This window comes from Mus musculus, chromosome 13 (genome assembly GCF_000001635.26).
Source record: "Mus musculus strain C57BL/6J chromosome 13, GRCm38.p6 C57BL/6J".
NCBI lineage: Eukaryota > Metazoa > Chordata > Mammalia > Rodentia > Muridae > Mus > Mus musculus.
Genome location: NC_000079.6, coordinates 29,321,130 through 29,340,343, shown reverse-complemented (window position 1 = coordinate 29,340,343; position 19,214 = coordinate 29,321,130). Strand labels below are relative to the sequence as shown.

General features: G+C 43.4%; 1 protein-coding gene across 7 annotated transcripts in view; it reads left to right on the top strand.

The window, feature by feature from the left end:
- Window positions 1-19,214, top strand: part of Cdkal1 (CDK5 regulatory subunit associated protein 1-like 1) — a 663,938-nt gene that overhangs the window by 515,340 nt on the left and 129,384 nt on the right. For 6 of the 7 annotated variants that reach the window (XM_017315589.2, NM_144536.3, XM_006516763.4 and 3 more), the window contains one exon: window positions 14,116-15,043. The exons of the other annotated variant lie outside the window; for it this stretch is intronic. In XM_017315589.2, coding sequence (XP_017171078.1) covers window positions 14,116-14,307 — 192 coding nt within the window. In that variant the 3' untranslated portion in view covers window positions 14,308-15,043. Of the gene's footprint in view, window positions 1-14,115; window positions 15,044-19,214 lie in introns of those variants that run through there. 7 annotated transcript variants of the gene reach the window in all.

The following is a 19,214-nucleotide window of genomic DNA, read 5'->3' as shown; positions in this document are numbered from 1 at the left end:
AAACACAGCCTACATCCCTGTCATACTCAGTGTAGGCTTTGCATTGTGTGTAAAGTACTAGACAACACTTCTAACATGGCTTGCAGTATTTTAGGTTTGCAAGGACGAGCTTTCAGGAAACAAATTTCTTCTTTCTGCCTATCTTCCAAATGCAATGCAATTCTGTAAAACTACCAAGGAATATAAATATTCAAGCCACACATCAGATTGGTTATCTTGGGCAGTTATCTGGTAGGGTGCCAACCTGCAAAATTGGGAACCAGTGCATTTCAGATTTGCCACCCCTTGAGAGAGGAGTCCAAAGAACACTAGCAGCAAAGAATGATTGCAGACCTTATCAGGAGGAGCGCTTTCCTCCCGCAGGCCCCTGGCTCATCAGGCCTTTTTTCTTGCTGGCATTCATTTAAAAAGAATAAAGCAGCCCTTGTGCCCATAAGCTTGGGACCAGTGTGGCTTTGGCATTGTGGCCTACCCTTTCAGATTGTGCCATCATCCTTTGGGCATTTATCCTCTCTAGATAGTTTGCTCAGCTACAATTTAGGAGTGATAAAGCCTGATTTATAGTTTTTAACAATAGACCAAGATAAGGCTTGGGGAATGCTCAGAGCAGTGTCTGGATCATAGTAAGCAATCCACGCATATCCTGTGGAATTGAAGGTTTGTTTGGGGGCTCATATCTCATCTGTGGTTTAAAGACCTTGTCACATATCACATGTGTTCAGTGAGAACAAAGTGTGGTCATCAGTATTTAGCTAGGTATATAAGTAGAAATAGCATTTATAAAGGATAGTTACCGAAAACAAACCATCTTGATAGCATTCGAAAAGTCCTCCACTCTTCCTTTGACTTTGGGTGACTTTCTCTCCTGTTACTCTTCATCCAAGGTCACTTGTTCTGAACAACCTGAAAGCATCTGTGTTATCCATGAGTCGTTTTCAAGCATTCTCCTGCAAAGTAACTTCCCCTGCTCACAGTTATCCTACAATATTGCAGTCTGTCTGACTGTCTTCCTGTCTCTATCAAGGCTAAGGCAGATTGTGTCCTTCTCCTCGGAGCCATCAGAGGACCACAGGACCCCAAAATCCCATTCTTTTTTCCTGTACCCAAAACAACCAAAAGTAGACTCCAATTCCATTATTTGTCCTGGGATTATTCACTAAAAAAAAAGAAGCAGGCCAGCAACCTCCCAATACACCAATGTATGGACAAACACATGGTATGTGGGGTAATAGAGCTTCATTCGACCATGAAAAGCAATGAATTTCTCATGTACATACTCTGAGTCTGAGGTGAAATAAGACAGACCAAAGTGTGACAAACATCATGTGCGGTATGTGGGATAGGCAAGGAGAGGGTCATTGAGCCCTCCATGAGGTGGGCAGCCATGACACTGACAGAGCTTCTGTATGGGATGATGAGCCATTAGAAACAGTAACAACTGCACCACAAGGAGAACCCAGGAAACGGGATGAGTGTCATGGGACTCTGCATTTAAAATGGCTGCAGTTGTCAGTTTGTTTTACATATATTTTACAATACAAAAATTAAAGTAGGAAAAAAACAACCTCAGGGTTTCAGGGTGAAAGCCGACAGTATCCCACAAGCCTGAGACCTTGACTTTTCTCCACTTACGAACACTGGTCCAGCCACAGTGGCCTGCCTGCTGTTCTTTGACATGAAAGCATCCCGAGTGCCCCTTTGGGAGGAGGGCGTGTGCACCTGCCTGCCCCTCTGCTTGTACTGTGTTTCTCGTTAGAGGTGTCTGTCATCTTGTATCTCTCAGTGTCTGCTGAGACACTGTCTTATCAGTGACCACCCACCACCTATCACAATGTCGGCTACTATTTTCCTCCGTAACGTAGTTCCCCACCACACATATCAAATACCTTAAGTCAGTTTCCGTCCCTAAAATGTAAGCTCATGAGTTCTAGGACTTGGCTTCATTTGCATTTGTCTTCTTGATAACTAGATACCTGCCACAGAGTACCTGCTGTTAAATGCAGGTGTTCAAGAGATACATGCATAGCCCTTATTCAGAACACTGCTGGGCCAAATATATGGACATCATCTATCAACAGCTCTCCATTGCTACCATAATGCCCCCTCCCAAACAGCCTCAAAACCTCAGGACGGCACAACTGATCTCTGCAGGGCTCACATATGTATTCGTATCGACGGTAGGGCAGTGCAGGTTTTCAAACCTTAGCACGACTCTGGTGACATGGCTGGAGGTTTTAGTGGCTCAGATGTGCTCAGCTAAGACTACTTGGATGAATCAACTTTGTTCTCCAGGTCTTAACCCTACAGAAGACCGTGGGAGCATATTCACAGAGTAAAGGCTAAGGAGCAAGAACAGTAAACAGGAATACGCAGTGACCTTAGGCTTCTGCCTACACATTTGATAACATCCCATTGGATTGGCCAAGTAAGTCATGTGGTCAACAGACACTGCAATGTGAAGCCAGAAGGCAGATATACAGAAAATGAAGAATACGAACCATCACATATTCAGTCTACCAAAGCCCTGAACCTGGGCATCTGTGATCCACGCTTCTCCACAGCCTCTTCCTGTATTTCCATAAGAAAACACATTCTGCTCCAGTCTTAGATGCCATACTTAGTCTGGCTCTGTAAAGCCTTGTCTCCAGGTATCAGTACAACTAGAAGTGCTGGACTTCAACAGCAATCAGAACACTAATGAAGGAGCCTTCTTGCTGTTTGTTTGTTAGTTTTTTTTTTAATTAGGAAATGTTAAGTGTATATTGTTTTAAGCTAGTTAGATAGATTGTGATCATTTGTTACCATTAGCATTGGGAAACGAATATTGGGATAGTCTTTAATCTAGACCAGTGGCTCTCAACCTTCCCAGTGCTGTGACTCTTTAATACAGCTGCTCAGGTTGTTGGGCCCCCCAACCATGAAACTATTCTTTTTGCTTCTTCATATCTGTAATTTTGTTATTGTTGTGAATCGTAATGTAAATATCTGTGTTTTCTATAGTCCTAGGCAACTCTTATGAAAGGGTCCTTCAACTCACAAAGGGGTTATAACCCACAGGATGAGAAGCACTGCTCTAAGAGTGTCTACATAAAACGTGAGAAGTTGTGAGTGGACACCCCAAAAAAATGTTTACTTCTGTTTTCAATATTGACCAGCCACTTTGTAACTGTCTTCTCACTATTGCATCCTGTGGTGGGCAGGATAACAGCCCTCCAGGTATCCCCACTGTGCTGGCTAGTCTTATGCTAACTTGACACAAGCTAGAGTCATCTTAAAGGACGGAACGTTAACTGAGAAAAAGTGCTCTCATAAAATCCACCATAAGGCATTTTTAAATTAGTAATTTATGGGGGAGGGCCCAGCTCGTTTTGATTGGGGCCATCCCTGGCTGCTGGCCTGGGGTCTATAAGAAAGCAGGCTGAACAATCCATGGGAAGCAAGCCAGTGAGCAGCATCCTGCCATGGCCTCTGTATCAGCTCCTGCCTTGTTTGAGTTCCTGTCCTGACTTTCTTCAGTGATGAGCATCGATATGGAAGTGTAAGCCAAACAAACCTGCTCTTTGGTCATAGTGTTTCGTCACATCAGTAGAAACCCTAATTAAGACACATCCTAGACAGTCACATTTGTGACTGTGGTAGGTTACATGGCAGGAATCAACTTAGCTAATCATCTGGCTTTCCAGTGAGTTTCTTGAATGGGCCTAATATAATCACAAGAGTTTTAAAAAGTGAGTGGCAAGGAGACTCGGGGGTGAGGGTGACGGGGAACCTGACTTGCAGGCTAGATCCTGGCCATGAGCCTAGGGACAGAAACTGGAAGGATAGGGAAATGATTTTCCTCTAGATTTTCAGAAAGACACAGCAAGCAGCAAGACCTATTTGTGACATATGAGCTCCACTTTTTACAAGTAGGAGTTAGGGAACAATTTAGGAGCTGCAGGTGGCAAAAGGAAGTGTCGGGGAAGATGGGGTTTAGTCACTGGGGCCAAGGAAGGGAAAGAAGGGTGTTAAGAGGGACGGAGAGTTGCTGTTCTCAGAAGTCTGACTCTGCTTGCCTTGGGCACCAACTCCTGGGACTATTTCTGCCTTTGACCACCCTAATCTCTAGCCCACACCCTGCTGGAGTAGTTAAATACACCCCTATTAAACATCTCCTAGTTATTTTAAGTGACTTTTGGTAGGACCAAATTTTTGTTTGTTTGTTTTTACTTTATAAAAGCTATGAATTCGAAGTAGAAAGAGGACATGTCTAGGGAAGGACCATTGAGATAGTGTATAAAGGAACTCAGTACATTTATAACATGGAACTGGTCTTAACTAGTTTTCTAGCACTTTCCAAGCTGAATGTCTATCAGCATCAAGGCCTGTAGGATATAGTTTTATACTGTACTTTATTCCTTATGAAGCTCTTTGAGACAACAAAAATACCTGCAGTTCACGGAGCTAAGTGACGCTAGAGATGATTCTAGCTACTATATGAAAACAACGCCTAGAACCTCTGAGGAGGTCAAAGGACAATGACATTACCGTTACCTGTGAGTGCTCTTTCATTTAAAAATAGAGACTGAACATAGTAACTTCATTAGAAAGAAACTCTCAATAGTTATTGTTTATTGATTGATTACCTGAAGATGCACTGGAATATTCCAATTGTATTACCCAGCATCCTTACTGCTCTGTGTATATGGCTTTGGAGTGAAGATGACTCTGGTGCGGTTGGAAAGAATAATGAAAGGATTTCATTAGTAATGCATCCTGGCCCTCCTGAGCAAGATCTTATTTCTCCAGTGGATACCCAGGGCCTGGTGCCAAGGAGAGGGCAGTACTACATGATGGAAACACAGACTTCTACCTGCTCCTTAGAAGTGTGTGTTTACATTTTATAGAGATATAAGTATTCTTTCCACAAGAAATACAAATATTGCATTTCTTTTTATCATTAATTTATTTTTATCTCATATATTACATTCCAAACACAGTTTCTCCTCCCCCTACCTCCCATCCACTTCTGCTTTCCCTTCAGAAAAGGGCAGGCCTCCCAGGGATAGCAACCAAACATAGCATTATCAAGTTGCAATAAGACTAGGCACCTCCCTTCATACTAAAGCTGGATGAGGCAACCCAGTAGGAGGAAAAGGGCCCCAAGAGCAGGCATAAGAGTCAGGGAAGCTCCTGCTCCTACTATTAGGAGTACCACAAGAAGACCAAGCTACACAACCATAACTTATAAGCAGTGGACCTAGTGCAAACCCATGCAGGTTCTCTGATAATGATTATACCAGGCTTCTAACTATGAATATAGTAGAACATCATTAGGAATCATGTCAATAACATGTTTTAGTTTTTTTTTTTTTTTTTTTTTTTGGTCAGCAGTATTTGGTTCTATCCTAGGTGTCTAGGCTGTCCTGCCTCTGGTTCCTAGCCCTCCACAGTATTAGGGGTGGGCTCCCTCCAGAGACATGGGTCTCAAGCTGGCCACTCCCACAATTTCTATGCCAGCTTTACCCCAGCACATGTTAGCAGTAAGGGATAATCAAGCTGTAATCCACAGACCCAGAGAGGCTAAGTTTCAAGGAGGGCTCAGAGAGGGGGCATATGAATCTCCCTATGCAGGGAAACTAGAGTAAATATGGAGGATAGACTGGGGGGGGGGCGGGGGAGAAGTAGGGACAGGAACCAACGGGATCAGGTGCGGAGAGGGAGAGGATAGAGGAAGAGAGTACTGGGGGAGACAACTGGAATTGGGGACCATGTTGAGAACCATCTAGAAGCCTGGTGCAATGGACACTCCCGGGAGTTCCCGGGAGTCTGTGATGGTGACTGTAGCTGAGACTCCCAGCAGTGGGGGGTAAGGAACCTGAATGGGCCATCTTCTGTAACCAGGCAAGACTTCCAGTGGAGGGACTTAGACACCAACCCAGCCACAAAACCTTCAACCTACAATCTGTCCAGCTTACAGGATGTGCTGGGCTAAAAGTGGCACAAAAATTGTATTTCTTATTAGATGATCAGATTCAAATTCCCTCTCTCCAACCCTGCCTGTGCAGCAGCTCTAACTTGCATTAATACTACTCCAATTTAGAGTAAATGGCCTCAGATTTCTACTACTATCCTAGGCACTGACTATAGACATTAGATCAAAGTGCAGCCCTTTGTCCCATCTTTATGCCAAGACCTGCCTGTGTGTCAAAGATGGATGACCAACTTGCATTAATGGCGTTTACCACAAGCGGTGGGTCTTGAAGCTTGTATTTGAAGAAATAAGATGCAGTTATGGTAGAGATCACCTTTTGACACAAAAATATTTTTATATTCAAAGCAAAAGCTCAGCGCTTGAGAGTCTTCCCTGGATGCGGCCTTGTACTGGGCGAGTGCTGGAGCCCAGCAGGCTTTCTGCGGAACCCACATCAGGCCCTTAGGAGACAAGGATGGTAGAAAGGCTTTCTTATCCTGAGACAAGGGCTATCAGGCATCATACCCTCCATCCTTATTAGTTTGCACTTCAAGCTGTTAACTGTGTTTCTGAGTGCGGCAGGAAACAAATTTACACATGAGAAATGTCTTCAGTCTTTTATAAGAAGTTCTGAGCTTGGAAGGGTCTTTCTCATGTCTCTTGAGTCAGATGAAATGCAGACTCCCCAGGAGTTACAATGAAGTGACAGTCAGAGCTGGGCACAGTCCCCATCCAAGGGGTAAGCATCCTGAAACAGAGGGGTCACCGAGGCCATGCAGGGACACATCACATGTATTCCTTTGGTGGACGTCAAGGCAAAATTATTCAGAATATAATCTGAAATTCCTTTGACCATATAGGCAATAGCTTAATAATTTATACTCAATATTAATAGTAAAGTAAGCATAAGCCCTTGCTATCACCATAATAAGATTTTTTTAAAAATTAGGATCCTTAGAATGAGATTTTTGTGTCATGTTCATGTTTAAATTTTTTGTCTTGCAATTTTAATGACCTGATAGCAATTAAGCATTTGGGGTGGGGGCAGGAATATCTGATGTTGAATCCCTCATGCCTGAAAGCGTTACAGAGAAGCAGATAGTGTATTCTCATCGTGTGACTGTGTGTCAGGTTTTCAAATGAAGAGGCCCAATTAATTCTTAACTGCAGTCTGTTGGCCATGTGTATTCCACGGTGCCTACCAAGCTGACAGGCTCTGTATGTAACATCTTCAACATAGGCATCAAGAACTAGAAGCACCCGTAGCTTGCAGATAATCAAGGACTACTATGACAGTAGCATGTTCCCAGGTTAGGAGAATCAATGACTCCTATGATAGTAGCATGTTCCCAGGTTAGGAGATGTCTAGGAGAATAATTGAGATAGTTTCGTACCCTTGGTCACTATATGGCCTATTATCTCTTAATGGCATGAATCACTGAATCATGGGGAATGACATTGTCTGCCAATCTGAGAGAACGAGCTGGCACTGGAATGTAATTGCAGGGCCCTGGCAACACCTGCAGGTGTCAGGGACAGCAGAACTCATTTAGAAGCTGCTGTACAAGCTGGGAAGGCAGGTGGTGACTCTCTTACAGGGCTGTCTTTCATTTGAGCAGAACCAGACCAACTGTTCCTCATTAAAATGCATTTTGCAGCATGTTCTAATATGAGCATGTCAGTTGTATATGTATGCATGCACATGTGTATGTGTGTGTGCTCCAAAAAAAAAAAAATCCAGCTATACTCCTTGTATAGATACCGTCTCGATGTGGCTCAGGACTGTAAGACATGCAGTTCAAAGTGGCTTATGTGTGACCTAGGCTGGCTTTCCTAGGTTGGCCTTCTATAGAGAAACAGGAGCTAAACCTAGTACCTCAGAGGGTACAGCATCAGGGAGGGTACATAAAGCCTATTTTCTGAAAACCTGGGTTCAAATATAGTCATGAAGTACCTGACATCACTCTCTTATTTACAGCTGACCATATCAACATCTCTGAAGTGTGTTGTGCATTGTAGAGCTGAAGCCCAGCCTCTCTTCCCTGTTCATCATACTGAAGAGTTAGGTTCTACCTACTCCTTCATTGGGTAGTTTTAAGAACAACAACAACAAAAAAAGTGTAAAGTATGAGAGGCCTACTATACACACGGCAAGCTTCCAAAAACGCTGCTACTACTGTTTCCTTCTGCTTCTATAGCCTACTTCATAAGAGTACCAGGCAGGCCTTCAAGGGAAGTCACCAAGTGATCTGACCTCCTTCCTTCCATTGGAGACCAAACCCCCACAGCTCCCAAGGAGAGGATACAGTGACTGCTGACACAGTAAATACAGATAATAGAGAACCAAGTTGAATGTAGTATCCACTCTGCAGGCAGCAGCCGACTGCCTTTTAGGAGCCTTTCCCTGGGGGATCTTGTCTCTGGTGACTGCAAGTTCCATGAGTAGAACAACTCAGAACAACACATGTAGTCCCAGTGGCCTTCCTCACAGTGAGCAGAGTCAGGCCTGTTCTAGCTGGAAGGAAAAGGCTTAGCAGAGGCTGGGCCCTGAGGGCCTCCTGGTTTCTCCCCCTAGTAGACTTCATGGCTTAGCCAAGGCTGGGCCCTGGAGGACCCCTGCTTTCCTCCCCCACTAGGGGGACGCCTGCTTTCCTCCCTCACTAGGGGGCTTCATAGCCAGCCAGCCTGTAGCTACCTTCAGCTGCTCTGCATGTGTGACCACTGCAGTGCTGTTGGGGTACATTCTCCTGGATTGAGAAATTGGTTCAACTCTGCCAGAACTGAGCATACATACGAAAAGCTGAGCACACATACGTGCAGTGGCGAGCACAATAGGCCCACATCTTAGTCCCGAAAATTGCACACATGATGCCTATCCTAGAAAGAAGGACTTTGCAGGCATGGCTAAGGAAGGATCTTGAGATGAGATTGCTCTGGACTGTCCCAGGATAATCCTTGTGATATAAGTCACCATCTCTGTGCTTGCAGCTTTGAAACGGAAGATGCAAGCAGCCACTTAGCCACCTAGAAAAGGCAAGGATAAAGTTCTTTCCCAGAGCCTCTGCAAGAAATGTGTTCATCTCTACCTACAGCAAAATCCTAGAACACGTGACCTCCAGAATTCTAACAATAGTTTTGTATTGTTTGGTATTCTAGAGTTACCACAGTTTGTTGAAATCACTAGAAAACTAATCTACAGCATGTATAAATTACTTCTCTCATGGCTGTAATAAAATATCTGACATAACTAACTTAAAAAGGAAAGTGGTCTTGGATCATGTTTTTAAAGGCAAATACAATCTGTAATGGCAGGAGAGGCAGGCATGGACCCTGAGCATCTATCGGGAAATTAAGGTCTGCTCAGGATTGCCCATAGGACAGGGAGAGTAAGCAGACTTACCACAGAGCATAGGATGTGCAGAGAGGTAATAGCTGACAGGGTGTTCTAAGCCAAGTCCTGTCTTCAGTTCAAAACTGAGAAAATAATAACAAGAAGAGACAAGGGGTGGGGTGGCCTTAGTTAAGAGCTTTTCCCAAAACTCATTCCACAAGTCTTCTTGCTCCTTCTCAGGGGTTAATGTCTGTGAGAACATTACTAACAACAGATGTCATTATCTTGGAACTGCTGCTAAGTATCAGAGACCCTGGTCTTCACTTTCCCATGCCAAGCCCCTGTACACAAGAGCAACAGCAACCTTTCTTGTATGCCCAGAGCTCAGGCTGACTCCCTGGCCTGTCTTCTAACTGTAACAGCATTTTACAGCAGAGGTCAGTCTTCTTGCATCATAGCAATGGGAATTATGCTTGGATCCCATTGCCAGGTAAACTTGGACCTGCAGTCATTTGTCATACTGCACGCCTCCTGCTGCTATTTGTAATAAACTAAAATACCATGAACGGATTACTCATATCTGGAAAGCAAATAAAATAGTGACTTCATAATTTTACAAGACCGTTTGAGGTCATTTGTATAGTCCATTAGAACCTCAGAGTAGTGCCCGATCCATTGATCTCGGTGATCCTTAAATGCTAATTTCAGTCCTCACAACGACCCAGGGATGCACAGATGCTCTAAGCACTACCACGTTACAGGCGGGGAAATGCCTGTTGTGAGAGAAGACCGTGCCCGAGATATACATATACATATACATACATACATACACACACACACACACACACACACACACTCTTATGTGTGTGTGTATACATATATACATACATGTGTGTGTGTGTGTGTGTGTATATATATAATCTCCACTTCTGTTTTTAGGAGATTTGTTGCTTTGTTGCGATTTGATAAAGCTATACTTTAGAAAATTGAAGCAGTAAATCTCACCTATAATCCCAGCACTGAAAGGCTGAGGGAGAATCTTGTTTTCTGACTACTCCTAGACCATCCTGGACCACATGGAAAGACCCTGTGTCAAGATACCATGAAAATCTAGCAAGTAAGCAGGCTTAGCAGTGAGATTTCCGAGGACGGAGAGGTGTTCTCATCAAAGTTAGCAGGGTGCGTGGTAGGAACTGTCAGGGTAGTCCTTCACCTGTGTTAGCAGGGTGCATGGTGGGAACTGTCAGGGTAGTCCTTCACCTGTGTTAGCAGGGTGCATGGTGGGAACTGTTAGTGTAGTCCTTCATCTGGGAAAATCAAGTGAATTTTTTTTTCTTTTAATTGAACAAATATCAGTTCCTGCCTTATTTCATATTGTTTTGGGAAAGATGTTTCTGAGAATTCAAGTAATTAAAAAGTATAAATATCAGAATTGATTGTTTTAATAAGCATTAAATTTTCTTGAATTGGGCACTTTAAAGAGATATCTTGAATAGTACATTATATTCACTGTTCTATTGTGTCAACTTTTACCTTTTTTTGTCATTTATAATCACTTCACCTATATTACACTCTGTATTATTACATTGCTTTGTTGGCCAGGAGATGCTAAATGGATAAAGCACTAGCCACACAAACGTGAGGACTGGAGCTCAGGTGCCCAGAACCCACGGGAAAAAGGTATGGTGGCCGCCCCAGTGCTTGGACCCCTGGGGCATTCTGGGTAACTAGACTAGCTCAGTCTGTGAGCTCTGGATTCAGGGAGAGGCCATGTCTCAGTAAGTAAAGTGTAGAGCAATTGAAGAAGGTACCCAGCATCAAATCCCTAGCACCTACATGTACACATACATGTGCCCCAATACATGTGAATGTATATACTCATATATGCACCTTACACCCACATGGAAAACAAAAGCTCCATTGTTTTCCAATCATGATTCCTGCTTCCAACTTCATTGATGTCAGACATCCACCCAGAAGTGGGCTGGACAGACGGTAGCTCTGGATTTGATTCTGAGGACCCTCTGCCCTGTTCATTATAGCAGGCACACCAATTCACATTTCTAACAGAGATGTTAAAGGAATCCCCTCTTCTATGCATCCTTATCAGCATCTTCATCTGGAGACTTATGGCTGTCAGTTCATTTTAGTTGCTGTTGTTACATCCATTTCTAACTAGGGCCAGCTGATGTTTCCTTGTAGCTTTTGACTTGCCTTTCCTTCATGGTTAATGATACTAGAAATGTTTTCATGGATTTGCCATTTGTATTTGTTGAGACCAGTCCATTCGGATCTTTAGCCCACTCCTTAACTGTTGTTAAGTGTGTGGATCTCCTTGCATGCTCTAACACTAACTCCGTGTGCAGTGAGCAGCTAGCACAGGTTTCCTCTCATTCTGTACGCTGGGGCTTCACTTCGTTGTTTGTTTTCTTTACCGTGTAAAACACTCTTAACTGGAGGCCGCACTATTTGCCTGTTTGGGCTTGGTTTCCTGTGACCCGAAGGCCTTACCCAGATAATTAGTCTTCGTGTTGCTGCAGGTACATCTAATTGTCACCACTGGTTACCTCAAGTCCTTTTAGCTTCAGGTCTTAGATTCATTTTGGGTTGGGTTTTATTATTTGCTCGTTTGGTGTTTTTGTTTTTGCTTGTTTTGGTTTGGTTTGGTTGGTTTTTGTTTCTGTACTAGATGAGAAATTGTGGTTAAGTTTCAGTGTTTCCCATGTGGGCGTTCATTTTCCCAGAACCATTTATTAAAGATGCTATCTTCTCTCCAATGGACATTTTTGGAGATTTAGTCAATGTGTCTGCCAGTACTGTGCTATTTTGATGACTGCGACTCTGCAGTATGTTTTGAAATCAGGGAATTATGCTTCCAAATTTGTTCTTATTTGCTCAATATAGATTTGGCTATTTAGAGTCTTTTGTGTTCCAAAGAAACTATAGGGTTATTTTGTGCAGTCTTAATGAAGAAAGTTGTGAATTATGACTGTGGTTTTGCTGTCTCAATATTTTTTGATAGTGTGGTCACTTAGCAACATTAACTTTTCCAGCCTAAAACCTGGGAGGTTGTTTGCATATATGTCTCTTTATCTCTTTTATTGGTCATTTTCATTTCAGGGCTTTTTCACTTTCTTAGTTACATTTACTCCTGCATATTTGGTAGGTATTTGTGAATGGGATTGCGTTGTGGAGTTCATTATCATCAAACTCATTATTGACAAATAGAAAGACCAGGTTCTGCTACTTTACAGAGTATATCAGTTTTAACAGTCTCTTGATGGCGTCTTCGGGTCTTTCTTTTGAATGGAACCACATCACCTGCATGCAGGGTCAACTTGACGTGTTCCACTCCTATGTTGCTTTCTTTCCTGTGAGTGTGCATATGTGGGTGTGCCACGCCACACGTGTGGGAGACAGAGAACTTAGAAGTGCCTTTCTCCCCTTCTCCCCTGTGGGTCCTGGAGGTCAGACTAGCTCCCCAGACTTTCCTTTCGCACTGTCTCCCTGGGAGTTTCATTTCTGTCCTCTCTGATCTTTCTACTCGTCTTATACCAGGCCCCAGGGCACTTCTTAGTCCATGGTGTTTGTCTGGCACGCCTTTCTTCCATTTCAGTTTCCCTGGCATCTAGTCCTTGTTTGGAGAAGCCATGCTACCTTGTGTTTCTGCATTTAAATGTGCTCATCCTGTAGATTAGGTGACTGTGAGTGTTGGCTGAGCATCTTCTCAGTCAGCAGCTCTCTCCTAACGGTATCTCTGGGTGCCGGTTTGTTATGTGGGTTTTGGTTCTCACGGAGCACCATAGTATAGTGTGGTCTCTGCCGTTTGACTGAGCTTAGTGAGTTTGAACATAGAGCAGGCCAGGGGAGCAGGAATGGGGACACTGCCATTTCAGCCAGGCCTGATCTAGGCAGCTTTCGGCCCAGGGTATTCACTGCACTCTTTCTGCTCCTGTAATGAGACTCTTTATTATTAATTAAAATAATACAAAATAAAGACCACCATTGAAGACAGCTCTGCCTTCACAGCAGCAGTGTAGGGCCTGAGCTCTTATTCAGACCAGTCAGCAGCAGGATAGCAGCCGCTTCCACACAGGAAACAGAGGTGTTCAGGATTGTCAGAGTGCTCAGGGAGGCACAAGAGAATCCTATGGCCTCAAGGACAACTGTGCCACGCTGCCTCTGCTGAGCCTCTCCTTCATGGCCTCTGATCGTCCCATCTCCACATCCTGTTGGCTCTAGCAGGGATGGTCATGCCGTATGGGGGCATTGTTTTGACAGGAGCTGTATAATGTGAACCATCTTATCTAACGGAGCCAGCAGGTGCTTTGAAATACTAAAGCTGCCGTGGGAGTAGCATGCCCCCCTTCAGCTCAGGCAGACTAGAAGCCTTGCTCAGTGGATGCCTCCTCGAGAGCAGGCCGTGGTGCTCACTCACCTGCACTCTCCTCCAGCCGTGTTCTCCAGGCTTCCCTGTCTGGCACACCAAGGCAAACGGAGGGAACACTGGACTGGGGCCCTCTGGTCACTCAGACCCCTGTTAGGCCTCCCTGGAGGTGGGCTCAGCCTTCCTACGGCAGAGCATCTTGTATTATCTGCCTTCAAGAGTGTGTTTGATGAACAAAATGTCTCCCATGGAGTCTAAAAACAAAACAAAAAACATGACTGTGTTCTAATCATGGAAAAAAGAAACAGACTTGTCCATTCCAACCATGGGGTTACCTAGACCCTGCAGGCATCCAGATGTTTCTATAGTGAAAGGAGCTATGGCTGATACAGCTGCAGGAATTTTTTTTTTCCTGAACATTGTTTTTCTTTTCTGTCTTTATAGGAATTCAGAAATAGGCTTGGGAATCATCCAAACGGAACTTCAGACACCTGTCCTGCAACTCAGCATGGCTCTGCGTATTCCAGAATGGTGCTGCAGATGTCCCAGTATGACTGCGCACTGAAGGTGGCTACAGGCCTGGCTCTCCTCGCTCTCCTTTTGCATTTCTGGCCAGACTCTTTGCTTACAATGTAACTAAGTAAAGCCTCCATAAGGAATAAGTTTCTAATTCAAGTGGTCAACAAACAAGAGGACATCAACACCAGTTTTCAAGAGACTGCCTTCTGAACTAGACACACTGCCTTGTCTGGATCTCTTCTGAATGCCCTCACACTGAGCTGAGCCATCTGACCTCAGACCAGATCACAGCTTCTGAACATGTCTTTCTCATCAAACTCCTTCAGACTTCTTCCTAACAACAAATACAAGTGGTTGGGTTTTTTGGTTGGTTTTTGGTTTTTTTTGTTTTGTTTTGTTTTTTTTTTGTTTTTTGTTTTGTTTTTTTTTTTTTTTGTCTCCAGTCATTGAATCCCAGCCTAAGTGCACAGAGGCTCTGCCTATTCGTGGCTCTGGCCATCCTTTCCTTGTGTGGAAGAACATCCAGCCCTTAATAAACATTCTCCCGGCTGTGTTTGGAGTCCCCGTGCTACAAACATCTTTTTCACAGCAGATGTGTTCCTAAAAAGTTTATATAGAAACCTATTTTGAGAACTTGGACCCAAGTCCACCACTTAAAGGACTCTTCCTGGCGTTCTAGAAAATGTGAAGATTCCATGCCTGTGGCACCCACAAACTTTCAAACAAACCATGATCCTTTCCTGACACACCGACCAGGCATGTTACATTTATCATTTTGACCCAACACCACCAGCCGTCTTTACTAAATGAAATGACTTCTTTCACAATAAACAGAATTGGTACAATAAGAAAACACTGTGTTTATTGGACTTTAAATGAGTTATTTGGATTGGGTAGGTGAAGGAAAACCAAGTAAATGCCTTTAAATACCTAAGGAATATTTTCATCTCTAGACCCATACCCTCTGTCAGCACTTCGTTACATCTGTCCCCTAAAATCTCCATCCCAAAATATAGTGTCATTAGTTGGGGGAAATGTGCATATGCAAACACTCACATGTGGACACTCATTACTAACGTAACATTGGTGACTAGCTTGCACAGGGGATAGCAATGGCTGGAAATCTAGCTTGTTCATTCCTTTTACCTCCTGCTAGAGGAAGGGAGGAGAGAAGACTGTCCCAGTCTACATTTGAGCCATTGAGAGGGTGTGGAAACACAGCTCTCAGGGACAGGTCTGAGTGTGGCTAAAGCAGGCGTGGCTTTCAGTGGCCTCTCCACCTTGCCTCCCCCCATTCAGTGTAGTTCTACGGCTTTTCCTTTGAGGCCAAGCAAGTCTGCATGTGGTTTTTTAAGCAGTGAATATATGTGCAGAAGTTCTGTCTTTGGGCAGCTGGGTTGAAAACTAACTGGTGTACGCTTGGCTCATCCCACCATTGTGGTAAAGGTGGGCTTTTGTGACTGAATGAAATTTTCTCCATCCTGGGTCTATGCCCGATCCAGCCACACATGCATCAAGCCTGGAGCCCCTGCCAGATCCAGCTCCATGTACTTCATCAAGAAGTGTAGTGCAGTATAAGCTACTAGGCCTTAAGGCTGTGTTCATATGACCTGACTCATACCAGCAGTCTGCCCAGATAGAACACGACTTGCGGATTGTATCTCTCCTCTTTTAAGAGAGTAAAAATTCATGGAAGAAAATTTATCTGGGAAGGATTTCCACAAAGTGAGTTACATTTTAAGCCAACACCTGGAGGCCACTCAGACAACCTCTGTGACCAATTAATTCCACCACAGAAAACACAGCCACTGTCCCTATCTCTAACACTGACCATTTAAGGCATTTATATAAATGCAGCCAAACTTCTTCATGTCTACCTTCTTTTGCTCAGCATTGTGAAATCCATCTGTCACATGTAGCAGTGACTTGTTGACATTTATTGTGGAATAGTATTCTGTCCAAAAATCCCTTGTGTTTACCTGTTCTGTATTTGTTTCTGACTTTTTGTGTTTTGAGACACGCTACTGTAAAGCTGCCTTGACACACAGAAATAAGAGTGCGCCGAGTGTATACTGAGGATTGGAATTGTCACGCTACAGCATTTGCTTGTGTTCCGCTATCATAGACACTGAGTGGATTGTACCTGTGTGTCCCAACCCACAAGCAGGTGGTAGGAAGCCAGCCATTCTCCTGTATCCTTTCATTACAGCTTTGAAGTCTTCACCAGGCCTCTCCCTCACGGCTGCTTGTAGTGGGGCCTAACCCTATTTTAATAATAAGGACTTGGATGGCCACTCACTATCATAATGTGCTAGACAGGAAGTACATCTAATTAGTGCTATTCAGTCCTAAAGAAACAATTTGAAATAGGTAGCAATACCACCTAAATGAGAAGAGAGAGAGAACTCACAAGACTGCCTTGCCCAAGTGCACAGAGCTACTAAGAGGTAAAATTGGTACACAGTTTGAATACAAATCGCCTATACTTGTACTGGGCCATTCTGCACCCTCACCTCATCTTTGACCTCAACTTGACCCATGCTAACGAATGTGTATCTAGGACTGACCCTGAAGATGCTTGGGTCCTAGGTATCCATTCTGTAACATCCTACTCCAGAACGTAGAGTACATATTAAATAAAGGGTTAGTTGTTGAGGTTTTTTTTCTTTACTCCTCCTGTCCTGCCCTCTTATTCCCTGCTTTGCCAGACATGAAATGGCCCATCTGCGAATGTAAAGATTTAGTAAAACCCGAGCTCTGTGTTGGTAAAATGTGTAGACAGATGTCCAGCACGTCTCCATCAAAGCCCCTGCTCTCTCTGGTGACTCCACTCCAGCCAGAGTTTCAGTGGGTCTACCGTGCTATGGAGGGAAAGTTCAAGTTACAAGTGAAATTTGAAGAGGTTTACTATAAAACAAATAGTTTAAAATGAAGAATGGGGGAGGGGCACGACAGGATGTGAGGAGGAGAGAATAGGGAAGATGTTCCTCAGGCCTGAGCAGAGGTGAAACTGTAGATAGGTCTCTCCGCATGCTTGTCTGGAGAAACCATTCCAAATCACGACAGGCCTATCTGAAGTGGATGCAATAGGAATGAATATGCAGATCCAGAAGGCCTGCTGGATCCCCGAGCACCCTAGGAGCCTTGGAGGTCACAGAAGTGCCTTGGGTATTCTCCAGTTCCTGAAGGGAACAGCATTTATCGAATGCCATGCAAACTGCAAGCTCACAACAGCTCCATTTTGGGGCCAGCCAGATGATTCCACAAGTAAAGACATTTGCCACCAAGCCAGATGACTTGAGTTTGATCTGCAGGATCCATGGAGAAGGAGCAACCCCAATTCCCCAAAGTCATTCTCTGACCTCCCACGCACATACACACAAATTACAAATAATTCCATTTCAACACTACCTTATGTGATATTTGATATTTTAATGATACCACATCTTTGTATGAGCAGGTTTTTTTCCAATGATGTGATTAAAAGCAAATATTAAATGAGAATCAGTGCAGAGAAGGAAGGGCGGGCACATAGGGCCGGCTTCAGTGCTGAAGGGGTGGCGTGGTGGCCAGCAAATGCACAGCTCCATTGCCAAGTCACGGGGATGATTTTTTCTTTCCACTGTGATGATTTTAACATGAAGTAAATTTCTGTCATGCTTAAAAATAGTTCTTATGACATAGTAGAACATGAGTGTGTGTTAAAATCTACCAACTAGATAGACCCTTTGGTGATTTCTTCAGTTTGCCAGTGCCATTTGAGAACTTCTGCTATAACACCTAAGATTCATGTTCAATGTATTTAATCTAGGGTCCTAATTACTTCAAGTTAGCTTATTGGTCCACACATCATTAATACACTTGTTCTTCCCCCTCTCTAATATATATTTTAATATATATATTTTAATATAAGTTTTCAGTTTTACAAACAAAACAGAATACCCCCAAAAAAACAAAACAAAACAAAAAAACAACAAAACAGTGTCTATGTACATAGCTCTGGATATCCTAGAACTCAGAGAATCCACCTGCCTCTGTCTCCTAAGTGCTGGGATTTAAGGGCTTGTGCTATTATACCTGGCCAGGAATACACTTGTTCTTAGCCTACCATACAGTTTGATGTATATGCTGTTGAAGCTGTAAAGGATGACACAGGTCCCGGTGGTTCTCAGTACACATATGAGGCAAACAATAAAAAGAAAAAGCATAAGAGATAGCCATCAGCAAACCTGGGGATTAACCAGACCACTTTCTCTCTTTGAGTCTCTTATATAAAATTGAAAATAAAATATTTTATTGTAGGGTGTTGAGACATATTGCAGGCTAATATATATATATATATATATATATATATATATATATATATATATATGTGTGTGTGTGTGTGTGTGTGTGTGTGTGTGTGTGTGTGTGTGTGTGTATGTGAAATATTATGCCCTTAAGTGGATCTGATAGTACAGGCATTAACTACCAATACACAGGAGGTAGAGGCAGCTTGATCTCTGAGTTTGAAGCCAGCCTGATCGATAGCCAGGGCTGACAAGGAGACTTTGTCTAAAATGAAAATACACTATGTTCTTACATATATCAGTTCCTCTCCTTGCAGCAACATCAGCCATTGTAGAGGCAAAAAAGTGGCTGATACTCCAAAGGAAATCTGAGATACTTTATTCTGAGTGTAGTTGGAGTGACTTTAGAATGAGAGCATAGATATAGAAGGTCCCAAATGACATGTCCCACCGTGGAAGTGGCTTCTGTGACATTTTTGAGTCTCGGACTAAAAGGTAGCACTAAATTACTGTTTTTAGCAAATAGCTTTTCAACACATGGGTGGGTAGAGCAGATAGGCAAGGTTTAGAAAAACAGGAAAATTTCTGCTATAATCTGATGATGTTCTTAAAGATGATTAATGGGAACTGATTTTCAAGGTTTTACTGAGCCTTTGATAAGGACAGTAATAAGGAGACCAAAAGTAGCCCAATCAATCCATCTCTCCAACATGGGTAATGCAGGCAGAACATCAG